The sequence below is a fragment of the Aspergillus wentii genome (genome assembly GCF_001890725.1).
Source record: "Aspergillus wentii DTO 134E9 unplaced genomic scaffold ASPWEscaffold_11, whole genome shotgun sequence".
Classification (NCBI taxonomy): Eukaryota; Fungi; Ascomycota; class Eurotiomycetes; order Eurotiales; family Aspergillaceae; genus Aspergillus; species Aspergillus wentii.
The window spans coordinates 38,008-53,959 of record NW_024467842.1 but is presented as its reverse complement, the minus strand read 5'-3'; the positions used below and the strand labels follow the sequence as shown (position 1 = coordinate 53,959).

General features: G+C 44.4%; 7 protein-coding genes across 7 annotated transcripts; 3 read left to right on the top strand and 4 right to left on the bottom strand.

The window, feature by feature from the left end:
* Positions 1-759: 759 nt before the first annotated feature.
* Positions 760-1,125, top strand: ASPWEDRAFT_33273 (uncharacterized protein; the record flags this gene model as incomplete). The annotated part of the gene is made up of 1 exon (XM_040833751.1): positions 760-1,125. The coding sequence occupies one exon, from the start codon at positions 760-762 to the stop codon at positions 1,123-1,125; it is 366 nt and encodes a 121-aa protein (XP_040683306.1).
* A 1,469-nt stretch (positions 1,126-2,594) lies between these two features.
* On the top strand, positions 2,595-3,513 carry ASPWEDRAFT_304926 (Zn(II)2Cys6 transcription factor domain-containing protein). The gene is made up of 3 exons (XM_040833421.1): positions 2,595-2,740; positions 2,803-3,137; positions 3,189-3,513. Exons 2-3 carry the CDS (start codon positions 2,922-2,924, stop codon positions 3,468-3,470), a joined length of 498 nt encoding a protein of 165 aa, XP_040683305.1. The 5' UTR covers positions 2,595-2,740; positions 2,803-2,921; the 3' UTR covers positions 3,471-3,513.
* Positions 3,514-4,089: 576 nt separating this feature from the next.
* Positions 4,090-4,754, bottom strand: ASPWEDRAFT_304899 (uncharacterized protein). The gene has a single exon (XM_040833419.1). The coding sequence runs from the start codon at positions 4,710-4,712 to the stop codon at positions 4,356-4,358; it is 357 nt and encodes a 118-aa protein (XP_040683304.1). The 5' UTR covers positions 4,713-4,754; the 3' UTR covers positions 4,090-4,355.
* Positions 4,755-5,580: 826 nt separating this feature from the next.
* ASPWEDRAFT_55546 (putative protein kinase) lies at positions 5,581-7,036 on the bottom strand (the record flags this gene model as incomplete). The annotated part of the gene is made up of 5 exons (XM_040838227.1): positions 5,581-5,777; positions 5,824-5,992; positions 6,041-6,351; positions 6,410-6,756; positions 6,810-7,036. The coding sequence occupies 5 exons, from the start codon at positions 7,034-7,036 to the stop codon at positions 5,581-5,583; spliced, it is 1,251 nt and encodes a 416-aa protein (XP_040683303.1).
* Positions 7,037-7,192: 156 nt separating this feature from the next.
* ASPWEDRAFT_46817 (uncharacterized protein) lies at positions 7,193-8,010 on the bottom strand. Its single transcript, XM_040836850.1, has 2 exons — positions 7,630-8,010; positions 7,193-7,577 (listed from the first exon to the last, which is right to left on the bottom strand). Exons 1-2 carry the CDS (start codon positions 7,776-7,778, stop codon positions 7,436-7,438), a joined length of 291 nt encoding a protein of 96 aa, XP_040683302.1. The 5' UTR covers positions 7,779-8,010; the 3' UTR covers positions 7,193-7,435.
* A 1,130-nt stretch (positions 8,011-9,140) lies between these two features.
* ASPWEDRAFT_46813 (uncharacterized protein) lies at positions 9,141-10,220 on the bottom strand. Its single transcript, XM_040836849.1, has 2 exons — positions 9,803-10,220; positions 9,141-9,752 (listed from the first exon to the last, which is right to left on the bottom strand). Exons 1-2 carry the CDS (start codon positions 10,185-10,187, stop codon positions 9,517-9,519), a joined length of 621 nt encoding a protein of 206 aa, XP_040683301.1. The 5' UTR covers positions 10,188-10,220; the 3' UTR covers positions 9,141-9,516.
* A 234-nt stretch (positions 10,221-10,454) lies between these two features.
* Positions 10,455-11,650, top strand: ASPWEDRAFT_46812 (uncharacterized protein). The gene is made up of 2 exons (XM_040836848.1): positions 10,455-10,785; positions 10,844-11,650. The coding sequence occupies exons 1-2, from the start codon at positions 10,684-10,686 to the stop codon at positions 11,441-11,443; spliced, it is 702 nt and encodes a 233-aa protein (XP_040683300.1). The 5' UTR covers positions 10,455-10,683; the 3' UTR covers positions 11,444-11,650.
* Positions 11,651-15,952: the final 4,302 nt, after the last annotated feature.

Below are 15,952 nucleotides of genomic sequence, written 5' to 3'. Positions count from 1 at the left end.
GTTGCGAGTCAGTACATGGAGAACAGTGCATGTATCCCTATGAGATCTGAGTATCATATACGCTGTATGAGAGGCTCCGGACTAGAAAATATAACTATGGCTAATGAACTTGAGGAAACGCAGATCATAATTTGCCAGCCAATGGATTATAGAATCGTGTTTCCCTTGTACCGCCAAAACCCAACGAAATCAAAGAGTGCCACATATTATGTAGCAGATACCGATGGATGGTTATAATATACCATGGTCTTAATCTAGAAATGCGCGATATGAGTCTGTACTCTGATAGGCACTGCTACCACCAACCGCCCGTTTATACACTATACATAATCTGCCTGGGATGCTGCAATAGAAGCGTCAAGTTCTCTGCAATATGGATATATATGACCCCATTATTGCCGACACCTTTTATTATATACTGGGGTCGGTTTTGAATGGGCATTCTGATGCGACAGTTGGCGAGCTTTCTGTTGCGGGTTGAGCAAGGCATCAGGTTCAGAACGACGCTCATGTTTGATGCTCCTCACCCAGCACCGTTGATATAAGTTACGTGCTTTGCTCACTTCTGTCGACTATTCTTGAATATTCTCGTTCAAGATCCAAGGTCAATCGATGAAAATCAATCTACGACTTTCGAGGGTTTTGTGCTGTTATCCTGGCTTGGTCCCCTGACTTTCATGTCCCCACCGGTGATACTTGCTTCAAGAATCAAAATTTCTGGTTGATTCTAGTTCGGTCCGCGGAAGGTCGTAAAGCGCCATGGACTCATCGTCTGCCGAACGAGTGAAGGGTAGCCACCGAGAAGCGCCTGAATCGCGGTGCCAGACCAGATCAAAAACTAAAGCACAATCCTCACGTGGATCGTCAACTTCAGTTCCACGTCCCATCGCCCATGAAAAGCCTAGATCTGCCCGGGTCAAAAAGCTTCCTAATGAAATCGAAAGCCAGAGTTTTACACGCAAGAGACCTGCGCCAAAGTTGGGAATTGACGATGAATCGGTGCCTAACAAGAGGCGACGGATCAATACCAGGAGAACAGAAGACAGTCACAGAGAACCTCATGAGAAGCGTTACCAGACCAGATCTGTAACAAAAGCAAAATCCTTACATGTTATTCCAACCTGATTTTGGATTCTGCTGCCTATGCACAGCCTGGCCCGCAACAGCCGTGCTACTGTATGTATCATATCCGGAAATCGAAGTATTATAAACTTTGGAATTCAACACCTTTATTTACAGCTCGCCTTCTTCTTCTTCTTCTTCTTGTTGTTGTTGTTGTTGTTGTTGTTATTTAACCCGACTCTCGCATTTGGCAACAATGCAGACCACCACAAATAGAGCTATCATTGTACCTCGATCGTACAGTCATTGTCAATATAGGGTGATTGTTTCTTGCCCTGTCAAGAGCTTAGTTTGAACAATTATTGAGCCAGCCTCTTTGACTTGAGGATAAGGTTTTACTACAGTAGTGCGTAGGATAGAGCTATCTAGAACAGCCCTTCAGTCGCTATGTACAGTACATACATAATCAGCTACTGTACAATCCGACAAATTAAGAGCCTGGTCAGGGGTTTGGTGGCCTAAGTGCCTCAATCTGTGTTCATCCAAATATCGTATCAACATCACATGCTAAAGTGTACAGAACAAAGCCGCAATTGGATGTCAACTGAACGCAGAAACCATCTGGAAAATGGCCAGGGAATTTAAGTAGAAGTTGTTCTATTGCGACACAAAAATGGACTCCGCCTTTTCTTAGCTATGCGAAATCTCTCATTCCTCACACTATAGAGCAGATCAAGATAGCCGGTCATGTTGTCATACCTGGTGGCTCGCCAGCGACTGGCTGTGAGAAATTACGATGCAGATGTCTAGCGTTTGGTCAGCCGGCCTAGCTACCCAGAAGTCGGGCATTTACGTTGCATAGCTCAGTTAGAGCCTTCTTCCTTCAGTCAACCACTTCCTTGATTCTGTTGAGCATCTACGACAGTGGTAGCTAAAATAAACTGGAGAACCAATGGCACGTGATATTAGGGGGCTTGAAGGTAAGCGATCCACTCTGACCCTCACGATGATCACCCCTGTGCAATCAGTTACCTTTCGATCCCTACCAAACGTCTGGGAGATTAATGCTCCTCCCAAGCGAACTGGATCTCTTGAGACTTTTTTTGATGATCATGTCGTATTCTCGTCGCCAATATTCTTATCTGCATTCATGGTGCAGATCTGGTCGTGGCTACATTTTGGGATACTGTAATTTGTCTCTTCCGGGATTGAATGACAAATCACTTGGTGGCGGGGTGTGTTGGTCGATGCAATCTGCTCACCGACGAAAAACAAAGGCAATAGCTAAGTTGGACTAACATTCAGGTAGGTCATGTGAATGCGCCACCGCGTGACAGTCGGGAACGGACATACAGATCTGCCGTGGCGCGGCCTAAGGATTAAATGAACAAAGACCACTTGCTTCTAAGCTACAAACATAAGTATTGCACACATACTCCGTAGCAGAAGCACCAAAAGTCTCTTCACTTGCTTCAACCAACTCGATCGATGGTTGACATGGACCATGAAGTATCTTAACTATGAAAATTCTTTACCTGATAACTACGTTCGCAAACCAATGTCCTAGATCCACCGAACAATGATCCCTGCACAACTTCGTTTGGATGAGTATTTCAAATGATTGCCTAGGCCTTGCATTTGTGTTTATCCTCTTTGTTTAACAACCGTAGTGGCGTCTGTTAGTGTTACCATCAGCCAATGATCACCACAATGACCATAAAACTGAAAGAGTTGCTGTAGGCACCTATCACACCTGCTTACCACGTCTTTATCTCTTTGTTACAATGAAACACAGTGGGCATCCGCATGGTCTTATCCAGTTCATTTTTGACCTACGTAGCCCCTGAGCCGTGACTGGCATGTTCATATATACCTCTTCCAGCCTGCGTAGATTCTTTGGGGTGCCAATTATCAGCATCTTCGAGATGGACAATCAGGAGAAACCACGGCCTCGGTGCCTACTTCCTGCCCCACTCAATGGTCTCTATCAGGGGCGTACTGAACATACCAACTACCATAAGGAGCGCAAGCGTCGAATTATAGCATGTACTAGATGCAAACAAAGAAAACAGAAGGTATGACATATTTCCCGCTTACGCAATTTCTCAGCTATTAACAAAGCGAAGTGTATCGGCAGAAATCCTTGTCAAGGCTGTGAAGAGACACAATCCATGTGCACTTTTGACTTTTCCCAGGATAAGCGCATGAGAAGTTATCGGGAGCTGCTTGAACATAGGTCACGAACGATGGAGAGTTTGCTTCTCGAAATGATATGCGCTTTACGGTCTGGAAACGACTGCGATATTATGAAGCTGAAGGATAGCGTTCTTAGGGATCCTTCGCCTGAAGCTTCGTTGGCTAGAATGATAAAAGAACGTTCGGGAAAATCAGATGATGTTCAATATTGAAGGCCAACTTGGGTCGCGGGGCTCAAATACTAAGCTTTCAAGGGGGCTATTTTCGGATATTACAACCTCATCAGAACTATTGACCCTATATCCGACAAATAATAAAATGCATGGAACGGCTGGGCCATGGCAAATTCGGAACAATTAGTATCACTGGCGCTCTCTCCAACGATTTTTGAGAATGTCGCTTTCGGTTGATGAAGTGGCTATTTGATCTATGAGGACAACGGCTTTCTATGACCTCTATTTTCCGCATATGAACGAGGCCGCGAGATATATGGTAGAGATGAGACTGAGTGGTGGTGCTGGGTTGTCGACTGAAGAAAGTACCTTTTGCGGGGTAAAAAACGTGAGTGGGTGTGATCAAATAGTTCTGCTAGTCTCCACCATCGCCAGTTGATCTGGCTTTCATTTTGTATTAATCCAATGAAAGACCAAACTCCTTGGATGCTTATACTGACATTAAAAATCAACGTATTGCCATCAGAGTCAAATCATGCATACAGAGTATTCGGGAGATTACCCTAAACGTGGAAGTGGATTTAGCTATTTTATCCAGTTCTTGGTCGACTGGTTAAAGCCCGGGCAACCAAGCAAAGAGAATCCAAGTATTTTAATCCCACCAAGTATTCCTCAAGGGGGCATACATTCATGGAAATCTGCCTTATAGCTAACACATTTGCATCCATTGGTAGATCTGCTAAGTCCTATGATTCACTCAAATTTCCAGCTTGATAGTAATTGCAGGACACCCTATAATGCGCCCTCGGCACTCAGGTATTTGGCATGGGCCCTATCTTCGGTATCACCAAGAACACAAAGAACTGGGGGTTGGTAACAATAACAGATGATATACACTTTCTACTGACATCAACTCAAAGGCACTCACATAACGGAGATGGAGACAGTAGATGAAACTGAATCATCCCAAATACAGTAGAATCGCCCTTTTTTTAAGCATCTACAGCACGTCTCGCCTCTTGAAAGCCAGCACCATAAATTCTCACGAGGTTCGGAGAGCGTCCTTACATAAGTTTGGAGAAACATCAATACAGTAACACTTGTACACACAGCAATACGGATCGAACTTAACCTTCTCCCCCATCTGTTCGGCAATCTCGCTCTGTCTGCAATTGCTCTATGGCTTTGGCTTTCAGCTCCACGAGGGAGAATCTTACACGTGGCTCGGAAAAGTGTGCTGTTTTCTGTTTTCAGTCGCGATGCACTGGCAGACCACAACATATAACACTGTATCCAGGATCCTATTGCGATTGGATTGCTTGCCTATCGCTTGTCATATATCGTCTTCATCTACGTCTGTGATTTACGGAAATGCCTCTGGTCCTCCACGCCCAAAAAGCCGGACCAGAGGCATTTCCGTAAATCACAGACGTAGATGAAGAACTAGGATTCAAACCTTCAGGATAGTGCGGCAGATACAGTACGTAAAAAGCTGGTGGCTGAACCAGTGACAATCAAATACCCTTGTATCTCTGCCATGCTCAAAGAGTAGTTGTCTTAAAAGGTCCTAGATAGCTTGAATCTTTGATCAGGCACTTGAATTCCGCAGAAGTACTGTATTCCATTACATTTATGTTCCGGTATAATCAGGCAGCGTCAATTTCAATTTCATTTTATGCTTTTAAGAAGCATGACATTTATAAATTTCGTTTTCAACACAGTTCTTCAAAATCATCCAAGCGGTCGCATGGCCGTTTCTGGTGTACGGCGAGTTAGAATTGATATCTACCCAAGGAAATAGAGTCATTAACTGAGTATGGGTAGAACATTGCACAGCAAGACTTGAAAAATCAAAAAGCGCCTTAGGGTGGTTTGATGACATCTCCTTTCTCAACCATCTAGGACATACCTGTATCAAGGAATCCGAGATCCAGGTCGTTATACCACTCAACACATGCCACGTCCAGCACATATTCCTTTTTCCGCGAGTTTGGCTCTAAGGTCTGCCCAAGCATAAGGATCATCAGTAACCGGGAGGCGTGAAAAGCAGCGTCTTTCTCGCCGTTGAATATACCGGATCGTGGTACGGAAAGAAACGCCTAAATTTCGAGCGGAATGATATATATTTACTGTACATATAAGCTCCTTCTCATCCATTCACAGGTCCCATTTGCGGAAGCCACGGATGGAAAAGCAGGCCCTGCGCCGTGGTCCGGTCCTCGGGCCTCCAACGCAGCATTCTAGAAATAAAGTCTACAAACTGGGGTATTCCATCGTCATCGTCAATTTCATTAGCCATAGAGACCAGGTCCTTTTTCCCAATGAGTTCGGGGAATTTGAATTGTCCTATCAAACCAATTAGCTGCGTCTAATTAGAACACAACTAGCATACCTTGAGCGTCAAAATACCGAAATGTTTCTTTTCCATGGCTGAGAAGATCAGGAGGGGGGGGGCCCAGGAGGGAAATTATCTTGCCTAGATGGGCTTCGTCTGATGAGCCTGAGCCGCACGAGTCCGGTGGTGTGTCGAAGGGACCACAGCCGTAGAACAGGTCCCAAAGCTCATAGACTATTAGCGATGATCGCAATTATGATAACGAGGTCTCTACCATAACTCCTAAGTTCCAAACGTCAACACTATAGCTCCAGTTGCCCCCGAGACAAACTTCCGGAGCCCGATACCCCTCTGGTTGGATGTAGTGGCTGTTCGGGGGCCCGTCACCACGCACAGCAAGCCCAAAGTCAGTTATTACCGATCTACCCAGTTCGTTGGGCGACAGTCCCCAGTAATTCCGAGATAGGTAAATGTCCCGACCGTCCAGATGTTTTCGTGGAGAAGGATTGTTCATCTCATCTTGTGCGACCGAGTGCAGGATAGACGGGTTGCGTAGGGCCAGTAAGATGTTATCGGACTTGAGATCTTCTTGTCCGTCAGCTGTGACTGATTATAGGATTGGGTCGGTTGAATAACTAGATACCTGTGTGAATAACGTGGCATTCGGTGTGGAGGTACCGTAGTCCTTCTAGTATGAGTTTAGACACGGGTTTCAAGACATCAAGAGGGATAGTGTTTCCTTCGAAACGACGCTTCAGCATCCAGAGTGGCTCACAAAGCGCATCGAAGACCATGCAAATATGAGTGCCGCCTGGGCTAGCAACATGGAACGAGTCTAACAAGGTGGCGACAAAGTTACGGCCTGGATGCTCAGTGTTTGCCTTGGTTATATGCTCGGTAATGCGCAGCTCCTTCTCCGCAGATTCTTGAGATTCATAATTGTTCGCGTTAACTTTGATGGCCACATATCGGGGCGGAAGCCATCGCCACCTATGACATGGTGAGACAAGGCTTGAATATATTATCAGGTAATGTTCACATACTGGTGGAGATCGCGTGCTAGCCATACTGTCGAACTTGTTCCCCAGCCTATTTTGGCGGCGATTTGGTATCGGTTGTTGAGTATCTCATAAAGACGTACAGGATAAAAGTGCTGAGGCTTATAATGGGCCGTGTGCTCTTCCTCGATCAGATCTGCTGTAGGGAGTAATTTTGCCGGGAGGGGGGAGGGTTTGCAGGGAACGGATTGAATGATTCTTCTAAGATACATGGCCACAAAGAAATAAGTAAGTTACTCGCTGCGCACTCTGGCATTGATTTATGTTGATCGTGTTGAAAGCAGGGGAGGCGAGTTTATATAAGCGCAATGTCATGCACGAACCAACAGGAAACTCGTCATGTGATTTACATGTCCCTTCGACCTGGACTCCGACCCAGAATCCGCCAAGAAAAGTAAATAACGGTAATATATGCAATAGTTACGGCGGCTTTCATGTATAAATGAAATTATTTTATACGTATTCCGTGATATCAGTTACTAAGCTTCGGGCTCTTGGCGAATTGCTATGTAACCCACGGGTTACTCAGAACATAACCAATCTTAGAAAGTTCTACCAACTAATCTGACGAATAATGCTTCTCTAAAGAGCCCTCCTCATGGCTAGTCGAATCATTTATTGAAGGTGTTCTTCGAATACACCACCCGCCCGTCTTTGTACCAATGCCCCGATGTAATCCGCACTCCCTCCTTGTTGAATATCTGCCCCGATACGCGCAGATCAGGGTCTGCATTAGAGCCATGTTCGTCACCCCTAGCAAAATGATAAGCAAGATACTTGTTTTGCAGCGATCTGCGTCACTCACGCAACTTCGACCTTCTCAGCCCATTTACTCAATTTCGGGTGTGTCTCAATTGAGCGGGTAATCATCGTATCGTAATCTGGGTTCGCTTTCGTGCTTTTCCAAGCGATATCGAGCAGTGCCCGCATGGTGGTTGAGAATGATCGCGACATACTGGAAATTGGCGATTGGCGATTGGTATTAGATGTTGGACGATAGTGATTGGTGATGGCGATGGTGAGGATGGACCTTTTTTATATGAATGAGGCGAATGGAATGATGAGGGACATGTTCTTCTTGGACTCAACCGTGCTTGCATTTATATATTTTGGTTTCGCTCAACACTGGCCATATTCTACATAAGCAGTGCGCGTATTCATTGGCAACCATCAATCGGTGCTGAAGAGGCTGAAACTAAATGCCGCGGTGCCCTACATTTCGATGTTGGTCATCTAGCGTGGAGGCGCTAAGCAAAGGCGTGCTGCACCACATTACTAAAGCCTCATTGATCGGGAGTATCTATTTCCCCAATTACGTGGCTGATATTCCAATATCATATCACCTCATCTCACCTCACCTCAACTCAACTCAACTCAACTCACTTTACTTCACTTCCCCTCGCCACGCCACACTAAGCTAAACCAAACCGTATCAGCATGTAACCTACATATGTATGCGCACTTGGTAACTCAAATATGAAAGATACATTTATATAAGAACTTACTTACTAGGCTTCTACCTACTGCTTCTACATTGTTTCATTCAATCACTCTTGCTACTCAACTTTGCCTCTTTTCTGCCCTGTCCTGATTTGGCTTTAGTCTTCTCATTCCTGTCCCGTGACGTACGTTTCCAAAAATTAGCTACGGCCACAAACCATCAGATGCTGATGACAACAGAGAGCTTGCGCAAACGAGTATATATCTGAACATGAACCTGACGGATGACTGCAGCTATCATGAGGAAAGAGGGGCAATATTTCAACAACAGGACAGGTATGAGGGACTGATTTTGGTGCGGTTTAGATTACAACGCTGAGACAAATCCTCAAGATGATGGATAATTCGAGTGTGCCTGGAGAAGTTGTTGCTAATCAGGATCATGTGTTGTCATTGGGTCTCAAGGTGCCATTCAGTATTTGTTGAAAGAAATACTGGAGATCAAGGCTTTGTGATCGCTAGAGCTCCTATTCTTGATCATGTGACTGCTCCCCGCCGACGGTCGGGATTGGGCTAGGTGCCCCGCGTGTTTGGTGGCATTGAGAGGTGGCATAGAGCCCTTTCTTGGGCAGCTAGCCTCTACCTCTTGTATTTACTTCTTGAACAATGTTGTCAAAGATCAGTAATATTCCATCAATTTAATCTACGTTGCTGATTCAATTTCTTATAGACCTGGTGAAAGCTTTTTGTTAATGGTTGTTCCACGAACCCGCGCAGCGAAAATTTTCTGACGTCAGGTAGTGTTCAAATATCGATTTTTCAAACATTTCTAACCACTCGTTTCTAGAGACACTATTGACACCTTTACATTTCGTTCGACGATTTCCTTTCCTATCCGTCACAAATGAGCTCATCTCGAAAGGAGGAAGACAAGATAAAATTGCGGGAGAACGCGGAGATGCTAGTAACTATTTTGGCCTTCCTGTTGATGTAAGTGCATACTGACGGAGCTAGTTAACAGATTATAAAAGTGTCCATATTGCTCCTGACGAAACCACCGGCGAAAACGACTTTAAGAATGAACAAGCTCCGAATGTTTGTGCGGTTGTCGTGGACAAAAGTAGCGGTTTTGGATATGCTCAAGTAACTGGCGGCGGCAAGGAACCAAAGATAATCTATACTGGTCGCGGCGAAACTGGATATCAACTGGCAAATATCTCTCCTGGTCAGACCTGTATGCTGTACGGAGAACCTACGGTCCTATATGTCTATCCTCAGTAGCCTTGAACTCGTGGCTCAGTCTTTCCTTCTGTCTTTCCAACACGAATCGGATCAGGTCTTGGCACATTTCTCGAGATATTTCAATAACAGGCATCTCGTCATAGTCATCTGGCACTTTGATTGTCAACGGCCCGTGTGCTCTCGAACCACTCGTGAGGAAATCGATAAGATCACTTTCCTGCAAATGGGCGGGGTATGAAGAGGGTGCTTAGATATATTAGAGTAGGTCAGAGCAGAGGTCCAATGAGATAACATACATGGCATGTTTGGCTTTCCTGGTAGGATATCTGGATATTGTATGAGGACCGCGGTCAATCCCTTTGGGTGCGCCACATTTTCCCACCAGCGTAACATCGTTTCAAGATAATCGTCCGATTTCAGGCCACCAATTTTTGTTGGATACGTTGATAATGCGCAAAGGATAAAGACCTCCGGACAGTATAACCAAAGATCAGAGAGGATGGTATGTGCGCGCAGTTTAGGCCCATTCTTGCTAATTGAGCCACGGTCTATTTTCACAATTGCCGTGCATCTCTGGATAGCTTGTGATCGTTCGGTTGTGAGTGGATAGAATTTGTCCGAGAAACTCTTCCTTGTTGATTCGCATACATCAACTAACATTTCATTGTTTGAGATGGACATGTTTGACAGGGTAAACAATAATTCTGAAGAAAGACAGACAAGGTGAAGTCAGTCAAGTGAAGTGAAGTGAGGTGAGGTGAGGTGAGACAACGTCACGTCACGTGAAATGATGTGAAATGAGGTGAGGTGAAATGAGGTGAGGTGAGGTGAGGTGAGGTGAGGTGAGGTGAGACAAATTAAGTTAAGGTTAGCGTTAGCTTCAGATAGCGGTGATTAATTTGGAAGTTAAGCCCTTTTTTTGTCCTCGATTATCACTTCGAGCTACCCCCAAAGTACACAATTTCTACGTATCAGCAAGATCTTAGCCTTTGTTTGTTTAAGACCGGAAATGGCTGGCTCACAGGAATCATCATCCCTGCCAACCTGCCGAGAAAAGTGAAGCGAGGTTCACAATGTCTATAAAGATGCCAGCCTTGTCCTAGATACTCACTGCAATCTGGCACAGACCAATGCATCTTTCCATTGAATCCATTATTTCAAAATTCCCCCCCCTACCATGCCTTTGTACAGTGCCTTACTCCAGTGCTTGGGAAGGCGCTCTAAAGACCTGACTGCTTTCACTGGTGACATGCCTCCATTCGAGGCCAAAATAGAATCTGTGAGTATCATCAATCAGGTAGCTATGACCTGTGTTCTAATTTTTATTTCGTGGACAGACAAGGTACATCAATGGAGTGGATCCCATCATTGAGAACGGCACCATCCTGGAGACCAAGTGCATTGGCGCTAAGGGGGATTATAACACTGATCAGAATATGAATGCGGAAGCCAAGGGTATTGAGCCTTACTCTGAGAGTGTCTCTGATCAAGCTACGCTAGCCGAAAGTACCATTGCGGAGACTGAACGCCCTGGGCTGCACCGTGAATCCGATCAAGCTACTGTTGTCGAATTCTATACGAACGCGGAGACCAAGGGTGTCAAACCTTGTTGTGATAGTGTATATGATCAAAACACCACCGCTATGAATACAGACACAAGAACTAAGTGCCTTGAGCTCTGCTGTCAAGGTACTATTTTCGGTGATGATCACATTTTTCCTTCTCCATCATTTGTCGACAAATTGACCGGTGAACGTATGGTCGAGCTGATCCATGTCACTACCATAAGCCTTGATCATTGTAAGATCAAAGGGGCTGGATCCTCTACACCAGATTCAGACAAAGACGAAATTGAGGTACTGTTTCACTGTGCAGGAGAGAACGTTTGGGTGCATGTTCCGTATAGCTATGCTAAGGATCGAGATGATTTCAAGTGAATCCCACGAAGTGACCTGACTTGTGAGCAAATTGATCACTACTGCTTCTTTTTTTGTTTATCCTCTTCTTGTTGCAATTTCAACCATCATGTATATAATATAGAAGCCACTTGTCGAGCTATAGAGTTACCTAGTTCTGTAACGGAATATGTTTCTAGTCCATGGACGTGGCTAAAAATAAACTCATCTTTGGATATATAAACTAAAGTGCTTCCTCTAGATGAGTATCACATCGAATATGAATACTCTTCTATTTGTAGTCATATCACTCGTACTGCTGTTATTAGGGCTTTTTCTTACTCTCCCTCCTACGTCCTTTTTTTTCGAGAAGTACTTCCCTGATCTCGAATCAGCTGCACATGATTGCGATCTGCATGATGAATAATATGAGCTCTGTACATCTGTCCAAAAGGGGTTTAAAATAGTCAGTTACTGATCTACTGGAAGAACAGGAAGCGTCATAATACCGGTGCAAACAAGGAAGAGCTCGTTGCAAGGAAGAAAGAAATCCCTCGAAACAATCAAACAATGGTAAGAAAGAAAGGTCTCACCTGCAAGTATTATCTAAAAGTTCGCAGCATGAAACTGATTCTGATGAATCTCGAGAGATTTTGTGCGACATGCAGCTAAATGGAGAGTACAGGGGAGCCGGAGATAGGTTGCAGAGTAATTGGGTAAAACGATCGCCTCGTATGCGTCTTGCACGACTTTGTTGTGCGCGTAAGAAAAAGGTGAATGGAGTGGGCCCTTCAGGCCTCTTGTGTAGTGTATGTGGCCATGAGAGCTGTCTGGAGTGCTTGGAGATGACCAGTGGGCAATGTTAGCTAGCACCCACACTGTTGACACTTGGCCAACAACATGCAACCACTTGATTAGGAAAAGCCTAGTCTTAATGTAATGACTGCTGTAGAGCTCAGCTGAAGAGTCAGAAGCCTTTCATCATGCTTTTCAGTAGTGCCATAGCACGAAGCAGGGGTTTCCAGGATCCGAGTTTGCTGGATTCCATGGCAGTGAGGGTAGGAAAGTGACGTGACAGACAATCCACCTGCATTAGACATCTATCTCGTTTCTCAAGGGATTCGATCGTCGCTGGTCTAGAATACGCTGCGCGCGTTTGTTTAGGATGAGCCCGCTGTTCGCAATTGCCCAAGCGTGAGAGCGGCACTAGACTCCCTAACTCCTTTTCTTCTTTTCTTGTTTTGGCCTTTTTTTTAAGTCACTAGCAGGGGACGACCATCAAATGCTTGGTTCAATAAATTCACTTGTTAGATTGTCTTGATATGTGATATAAAGAGGATTCATTTTGCTATAGGAATGAGCAGTAGAGCCACCAATCCAAACTACTCCATCATATTTGAGTCTAAATGGCTTCCAGCATCAACTCCACGATTGTGCCCTCTAGCATGCTGCCATCAGCAATCGAGGCTCTGGCGAGCAAGGCGCTGTGCTGCTGGCAATATGTACTTAATATTAGACTTTTGCTACTTATAATAGTCATATAACCTCTTTTGCAGCCTTGTACTTTCTTTCATCTTTCCAGTCCAAATAAAAGCCTGAACCAGTCGGAAACCCCGAATAGAGATCCAATTGTGTTTGTCCCTGGCCAAAGTTCTAGACTCTAGGATCCTTCTATATTTTCTACCAAGGATCTTAATTTCGGGGAATGAGATAGGATATGGTTATCATCAGCACGTAAACACCCATGTTGAAATAGACAGCCTTATTACTTAATATAGAACAAGCCCCTTAACTAATTATTCCTTTCCTTCCTTCCTTCGTTCTTCCCTTTTAAGCTATTTACAATCATAATAACACCCAGCTCCCTCTTGGATCCTAAAGAGATTTATATATTTATATTTCTCTCTTCAAGAATTGTTTGATTTGCTGACTACTTCAACTATTCGTCGGATATTTCAGTCTCTTGTTTGTTTGTTAATATTTTTTTTCGGGTATTTAACATCTTCTACCAGACCCTTTAATCGCCCCCAGTCCATCGCTTGGGTGTAGTAACAAAGATGACTCTCTAGGATATTCCAGATTACCGTCCAACAATCAAACCATGGAAACTGAGTCATGTCCTACCTCCTCTTCGATTAGATTTGACGGTATTACTATCTCTGCATATCCCGAAATATCTGGAGAGCATGTCAAGTTCAGACTCACTCAAGATTCAATCAATCGCCTTACTGAGCACCATCAATCCTTTATTCATCAAATCATTAATTGGAAAGCTGAAATGGCAGAGAGCGGCGAGAATTTACAGAAAAATTTCAACGAGCGGCTTGGAGAATTTATGAGACTAAGCTGGAGAAAGTTCGGGAAGCTATTGAATTGCTCTTTACCCCTCTTGAAAAATATTCCAGGCCGTTTATTGACATGATTATAAAAGACATGGGTTCTACCACTGATACGCATGGGTTAGAACATGCTCATGGTATGTTCTATCACACCCCTATGAGTAAGGCCAGGTTAATAAGTCTCAGAAACCCAACAAACAAAGCTTCCTGGGGTAAAAGCCTCCAGATTTATTTGTAAAATTGAGGGTTTTGGCAAGATTTACTTGCGGGAAAAAGATCTAGCTCGACACCAACGAAGCCGTAAGCTTTCCTGCCCAAACAAATCCCTCCAGCAGCTATTAACACTTCTATAGATAGTGGAAAGAAGATTTAGTACCATTTATGTTCTTACGGCTCTGTGCGAAACGACTATTTGCATAGACGCCTTAGACCTTCAAACTAAGCATCCGGTTGAAGAAGAGACTAACGGAGGAGAATCAGTCAGCCAACAGTTCTTTTGAGCCTACGTGTGGGTTCAACACGTCTCTGCAATAGTTTTCCATTCCCGGCCTTATGCACATAAAACGGGGGATGAACGGACCTAGATAGGACATCATGGTCAACAACGTTATATTCCAAGGAATCAAATCGAATGGTATTTCATCGCGGAGGGACTGGACATAGGTGTCACCGATGACTTCAGACTTCAGATACATCTCGCTCGACCGAGCAGACACCAACACAAATGTAGCCAAAGATGAGGCTGCTCTCCCAGCCATATCAAAGCCAAGGGAAGAGGCCGTAAAATGAAAGAATAGTAAATGGAAGCGGCGGTGGCGCTTCTGATCAACATGATTCGCCGGCTACTTCAATCTTTCAGCATCAGTCAAGCAGGAGTGCGATCTCTGTAAAAGAGGGCTAATAGGATCTTGCGCCGAGACTCCGTACACAATGACAATGGATGAGCACTAATGCACACACTCTTTGGCCATCAGTAGGGTCTTTTCTTGATTCTAGACGAGGCCGGTCTTAACAGCATTGAATATCATGGATAAAAGTCCCTGTGGGGTGCCGCTTATGAAAGATATATATTGGCGGTCGACGGGCTGCCTGTTGATTATTAGATCAAAATTGACATAACGCAGTAACCAGGCATTGGTGCTATTCGGTGTTGCATGGGTTCCGCTTTCTGCTGCAGAGCAAGTTAACGGCATATATCGCTGCACCTTTTGATTGCCTTGTTAATTACCTTTCACCGTCGACCTCGATGTATTCTGCCGACGTGAAGGAGTTCCGTAACTTATCTCAGCATATATAACGTTAAAATTCCAACGATATGAATGTGTATTTGCCAAGCCGATCCCGAGAATGACTGTAGTTGTTGCATTTCCAATGATTGTCTCACAAACGGAACCTAACGGCTTTGTTAAGGTTTCATTACATGTAACTGTATAATGTTATAGTGCTTTGACATTATTTGAACTTTCACCACACCTATTTATCTCGTCTCGCTTCCAAAGCAGGCCAGAGCCCCTGTCACGAGGATATGATGTCATATAGAGTTTAAGCATGGAAGGCTAACCTTGAGAGATTGTTGATTGATTGGCATGGTGTAGAAAGCTCTATAGACCGTCGTATCGCTGAGGTGCTAATCTGCGGTGAGATTTTGCCTTTGGGCTTCGGTATGAATCGTATGGTGCAAGTCGCATGAAACAAAAAAAGAAATACTGCAAGTCATTGATTTGTGTGAGATATGATTTACCATATGATGATTTGTAACTATCCCATCTGTCCTGTATCGGCAAACGGAATCTGCGCATTCATTCTACTGGCCAGCCACACACCCTTTCTATGACTGGTGTTATCGTGCCACTGGTAATTATGTCGTAGGGTCGCACCGTTGGACTAAGTAATAGCCCCCTTCGCCCTGAAACTCCCTTTGATTTTTTCGTGGAGCACTGCCTCCTCCCTTCTTATGATTTGTTTACTAATTCGAAAGGCAACTGTTTATAAGTCGTCCAGTTCGCACAGTTCGCAACCTTGCGAGGACACCGCAACAACATCTTCCATACCGACTCTATTCTTGCATAAATCCCATAAAACTCATTAATATTAAATTAGAGGACAACATGTTACAGAAGTAGCAGAGAAAAGAGCCTTCCAAGCGGCAAAGGACAAATTTGGACCCAGGAGAGGTCTCATGTGGTACAGTTGGCTAGTTTTTTTTTTTTTT